A 5,903-nucleotide genomic window follows, 5' to 3' on the forward strand; every position below is an offset into this window, starting at 1 on the left:
GTCGCCACCCCTTTCATTGAAGGGGCGGTGCTGTGAGAGCCACTCAATTTCATTTTCGAGGGATTTGTAAATTTGGAGGGTGTCAGTCCTCCCCTATATGCATTGATAGCACGCATGGAATCATACACATGGTCTACACATAATACTGCAGTCCAAAGGTCATCTTTGGACGAGAAATCGACCGAAATTCGGTCACGCATTACTAGCTCTTCCTTCATGTATAAAGGAAGAGCATTCAAGAAACGCTCATTGAAACTCGCCTGGTCAGGGCGAGTTATCATCTTCTCCGATGCTTGGAGAAGCTGAGTATAGAAGTGCTTTATTCCTTTGGAGGAATCATATGCAAGGGTTTTGAAGAGTTTGATGGCAGGAACTGCTGCTGATCTCTTCACATGTTAACATCAGCTTGTTTAACAGCTGAATGAAGGTAGGGGTCGACCCCTCCTCAAAACCTTGCTTCATATCATGAAGCACAATTTGTTTGGGGTTGCCATCTAAGGCATGAGCTAGAGCATCTATATGAAGCTTGTTATAGCTCGTGCCTTTCCACCCATTTCCTGATATCCAGGAAGTGAGCTCCACCAGCCAGTTCTCGAATTTTTCAAGATTGTTTTCCCCAGACCACAAAGTGGTGGGGAATGGCACAGAGTTCTTTTTCAGTAACTCTGGTTTTACATCAGCTGGGAGAGGTGTTAGGATACGAGCCTTTACAAGGTTTGATACCCTTCTTACAAGATCACCCATGAAACCCTCCGGGTCTCCAGGGGTCATACTGTTAGGGTCCCTAGAATAGGACCTAAGAGTAGTTTCAACGAACCCATTGTTCGGGTTGGTGGCACTCACCATCCTCAGAACAATTGAGCTTGTCGCCTGAAGAGGGTTCAGATTGTTGCTGAACTCTCTTTTCATGGGAGAAATTAGGTTTATCAGGGCCTCAACCTGAGGACCCAGCATACAACGAATGGTAGGCTGGGGAGTTGAGACTTCTCGTCTCAGCTCCTGCTCTCATTCGTGTTGTTTACTAGGCCAATTAAGGCCAAAGAAGGTAGCTGCATCGCTGTCACCACCACCAGGAGGCACTTGCGCCCTGAACCACCCATAGGTATTTAACCTACTCTGCAGTTCTCGAGCATGGCCTCGGCGTTCTGATTCAAGACTGTGCAGCATATAGACATATGCTGCATCATCATCCACTCACGTCCTATATTCCTTGGATGCTTCACTCAGTGCAGGAGTAGCAAAGAGGTGTCTTTGCTTCCTCTTGATTTCGCCTCACCGGTTGACCACAATGGCTGAACCGGTTCCACGATGAGATATACAAGGCAATCCTGCCTCAACATCTGCATTATCAGAATCTGATGAACTAACGAAAACCACAGGTGGTTCTTGAGAATTTAAACGAGACGTGTTCAGTTGTTCCACAACTGTCATGACCGCTTGCCCCAACATTTCAGTGATGGTCTTCTGTAGACCCTCACTCCTGTTGGCCTCATCATCAGGAGGTCGATTCCGTGGCTCGAGAAAGTGATCAGGTTCGTTACAATCCTTGTTCACCCATTCCTCTTTCAAATGGGAAGGTATCCGCACTGGTGACGAGGCGGATTCCTCACTTTCTGGGTCAGGGTATATAGTGGCCATCTGTATTCCAGGATCCCCTGAACCTGGGATGTGGACAAACTCGGGTAGGCCATTGTCATCATGCAGATTCTGAGTCATCGTAACCATGGGAAAAGTCCCTTGGTCATGCAGCGTCTGTTTAGACACCCTAGTTGGATCTAGTGTTCATCTGGGCACAGTTGATGCAGGCTCCGAAGGTCCTTCAGGAACCTTCAGAGTCTCTTCCAATTTGTCAAGTTCGACGGGTCAAGGGGCTTCTTCAGGGCGAAGCTCCTGACATCCCTCGAGCACGTCTAACCTTTCCAGAATGGTGTTGAATCGACTTTCGAGCCCTTTTTTGAAACTCACAAACGTTGTTGTGGGGACAACTCCGTGTACCGCAAAAAGTCGGATTCTGCGGAATTTGGTCACTAACATATACCACATACCCTCTGACGCTCCCGATGTTCATTCTATCACTATCCAACACTCCATACACTCATTCCTTATTTTTCCTTATTTTCCCCATCATTCCCGACAACCCCAAGCAAAATTCCCACGCCCAACCACGCCGCCAATTTCACCCCCTCTCCACATCTCAAGAACCACTGCACCAATTGGGACGAATAAGGGCTCGTTGGAAAGCTGGAGACGAGGAGATTGCTGACGGGAGGATAGGCGGGCGCTGTGGCGAACTGTTGCGGAGTTAATTTTCACAATTCCCATTTCGGACCCGTTGTCACATTTTCCCCATTCATTCATATTTCTTTTATTGTTTCTTTGTTCCCAATTGGATATTCATCATTTACGGTTGCCTAACGGCCCGTTTACATTTCCCCAGTCCATTCATTCCATTTCCAACATATATAAACTAGATAACAGCTTGTACATAACAAGTTAGTATTGAATAGACCCGTGAAGGGACAAGCAGAAGTTGCATCCAAGTGGCAAAGCTGCCATCCACGACCCTAACGCCCCCCTTGAGATTGTTGCTCACGTCTAAGACCCCTCTCATCATAATACTCAGCCTTGACGTCCAAGAGAGACGTAGGTGAGTGTTTGTTTGAGGTTTTTGCAGACTCAGTAGCGCCCCAGGACCAAAACCCAGCCCAACGAACCACACCTGCGCACACTACCACCCTCCCCCTTCTCTCTGTCTCGAGTCTAGGCGATAGACCCGTTACAACGTCTGGATGAATTCCCTCCATGGCACATCTTCTCATGGTGCAACAACGGAGAGTGGTAGGTCTCCCTTCGTCATTGCTTCATCAACAGGGGGATTATTAGTCCCTGTCGGCTCACCACTCATGGTTGGAAGTAGGGGCACAGGTGCTGATGGGCCTGTGCCTCTCGCTGCTGACTGAGTCTCTGTGTCAATCGGCACGTGGTCCAGATTGGCAGCAATTGCGGCTGGGGCTTCTGTATCAGCCACCACTCCCAACAAGTCTAGCTCATCTGGAGGCACGTTAGGGCTCCCGATCGGATCGGGGTCAATTGGTGTGGTGTCGGCCTCACCAATGTCTACAACGGGATCAAGTTCTTGTGCAGATTTCTGCACAGTCTTTGTCTTCTTTCGATAAGAAGACGATCCAGCTGCCCCTTGAGAACTCATCGGGGAAGAGGGTCTGGGTGCAGATTAGATCGACATGCTTTGCAACGTCGATCAAATCAGGAACAAGCGCGGGGTTAACTTACCAAGCATAAAAATGTGTAAGCGTGTGGTTATAAGTGCCTCACACTCCCGGTCCATCACACAAATACGCTTTAATGAGCTATATTGTTAATGGGGGAGTAAAGGCTGAGGAGCCTTTCCTCCTACCCACGCATCTTATATATGTGTATTTACATGATGTAATGCGGCTTAATATTATACAGGTTGTTTATGTTACTGAAGCGTGACTGCAGTTGCGCTTGATGTGAAGTATGGAAAGGACAGACAATGTGTGGGTACACATTGTAGGTCCTTACAGGAAACAATAGCCCGCAAGTGAACAAAAGAGAAAAAGGCCATCTGGCCATCTAGCAGGCCGTCCAGCTGGCGGGCAGACAACAATGAACCACTCGAACGGGCAACCTTGGTTGGAAGGTACGCGCACAGGGGAGGAAGTGCAGATGAGGGTGACGGGTGGACAGATGGATGGATGGATGATGATGGTAGCGGGTGGGTGTCAGGGCCCGGCCTTGGACTCGGAGGCTCCCTGACCTCAACCCCCATCTGGCCTGTCCTCACACTATGCGGGGCATGAGATGTATAGTAAAAGAAAGGGAATATATACACTTGCCTATGCGGGGCATGAGATGAGAAGAAGGGTAAAGGTCTCATCTCCCCGCATGGTTGCTATATAAAGGAATGGGTCACATGCCCACAACTATACAGCTCCTAGAGTTGTGTAGTGTGACCCGGAGGGAACATCCAGGTGGCAGTGCCCAGTAAGCGTGGGAACGTTCTGGGCGAGTTGCTCGCCCAGAACTGTGGCTGTGACCCGTGGGAACATTCTGGGCAAGCTGCTCGCTCAGAAAGTTCCCACGCTATCCCGTGCGCGCGTGTACACAACACACAAAGGCAACAACAAGGCAACAGTCAAAGAATAAAAGGGGGTAAAGTAGGTGGGGAGTCCGGGGCACCCTAAGGCAGGGTGCTGAACCCTGACAGTGGGACAGCCCAAGTGGCATTAGGACGTGTTGATGGAAGTGACAGATATGCCGGGTCGTGACAGTATCCCCTTCTTAGGGCCGATGCCCCTGGAGGCCCAATTGGTGCACATGAGAATTGTTTGGCCAATCCCGAGTTTTGAATCTGCATGTGAAAACAAAACATCCTTTGATCAAGTCCAGTCATTACCCAACAATCTTACTCAATACCCCGCTCTCATGTCCAAGTCTCTCGAGCTACACAGCATCACATCCTGGGAGGAGGAGGACATCCAGGAGGCGATGGATGACAAGCCTGCCATGATGCAGGCGAAGCTGAATGAGCAGGTGAGGCACAAGTGTCAGGGCACGCCCGCCTGACCCGGCCCCACCTAACCCGGTGCCCCACCATCCACTCCTCCCGAGCCCCCCCTCTTCCCCTTTCCTCCCTTCCCTTCCTTCCTCTCCTTCTTTTCTATTCTCTCTCCTCTTTATTCCTTTCTTATCACACGGATGACTTCCTTTGTATCAATGTACCATTGACCTGGCTGCAGCGTAACGCGCCCGAACCCGGACACACCGGACGACCCCCCGCACACCGGACGCTCCTAGGACCTCTTACGGAGGTACCCAGACGGAGGTGGCTGTGTGCTCGGATGACGTGGCGCTTCCCACGTGGCCTTCAACCACATGTATATAAACAAAGCCTAAGTGGGAACTGAGAAGCAACCTTCTTCTCACATTTCCCACTTTAGGCAAGTAGCTTACACCTCCCTTGATAATGACAATAACACATTTCCCACTTTAGTCTTAGTGGCCAGGGACCCTTGTCTGCTTCGGGCCCGCTGCTACGCGCACCCGCATCATACCTACCGGACCCTCAGCCTCGGGCGATACACCCGGGCGCTCTCGACCCCGGGTCGGTCCCTGACAACAAGGCAGTCAAGAAAGTGGCCAAGTGTCAGGGACTGCATGTCAGTTCACGATGATAAAGGTGTTCCCAAGAATCCTAGTCGTTGTTAACGCTGAGGTGCCATCCTCAGCAGAGATAGGAGTTATATACATGGGTACCGCTACCCACTAGAGTGCAGCTACAACGAGATAGAAGATAACCGATAGAATGACGACATGAAAAGATAGATATTCATTCGGATAATTGTAAGCGAGGTGTGGGAAAGGGGTGACATGTGGACAGAAGATAGGAAGCGGGAGCTAAGCGAGAGCTAAGTGAGATTACCTGCGTTCTTCGGATCACTCCGGATCGTCTTATGGCAACTCCCTTCCAGCATAGGGAGTCAGGGTAGCTGGTTAGGCCGTGCCCTGACACCAAGGCAGCTAGGCGGGCGGCCAAAGAAAAGAGAAGGCATGAGGAAGAGGAAGCCAGGGAGCGGGAGGCAGAGGCGAAGTGCCAGCAGGTGCAGGCGGCTGGGTTGTCCAAAGGCAAGGTGAGTAGCCAGCATCTTTAAACACTTACTGCCACGAGATCCCTGAGGCTAACACAATTTTTTTTTTTTTGTTTTTCTTTTAGCGCAAGGCCTCAGTCGACCCTCCACAGGCCACAAGGGAGAAGCCCCCCTGTGGTCGTTGCATCAAGTCCCAGCTGGTCTGCAAGCAGGGCAAGTACCAGGCATGCACAAACTGCATGCACTGTAGGAGAAATAACGGTCACACTATGG

The 5,903-nt window shown here is 50.4% G+C and overlaps 1 protein-coding gene across 1 annotated transcript; it reads right to left on the reverse strand.

Moving 5' to 3' along the window:
• Positions 1–2,815: 2,815 nt before the first annotated feature.
• On the reverse strand, positions 2,816–3,208 carry EI90DRAFT_3117648 (uncharacterized protein; the record flags this gene model as incomplete). Its single annotated transcript, XM_039063012.1, has 1 exon — positions 2,816–3,208. The coding sequence occupies one exon, from the start codon at positions 3,206–3,208 to the stop codon at positions 2,816–2,818; it is 393 nt and encodes a 130-aa protein (XP_038921473.1).
• Between the last annotated feature and the right edge of the window lie 2,695 nt (positions 3,209–5,903).

Source organism: Cantharellus anzutake, assembly GCF_015039405.1.
Source record: "Cantharellus anzutake strain C23 chromosome Unknown EI90scaffold_6, whole genome shotgun sequence".
Taxonomy (NCBI): domain Eukaryota; kingdom Fungi; phylum Basidiomycota; class Agaricomycetes; order Cantharellales; family Hydnaceae; genus Cantharellus; species Cantharellus anzutake.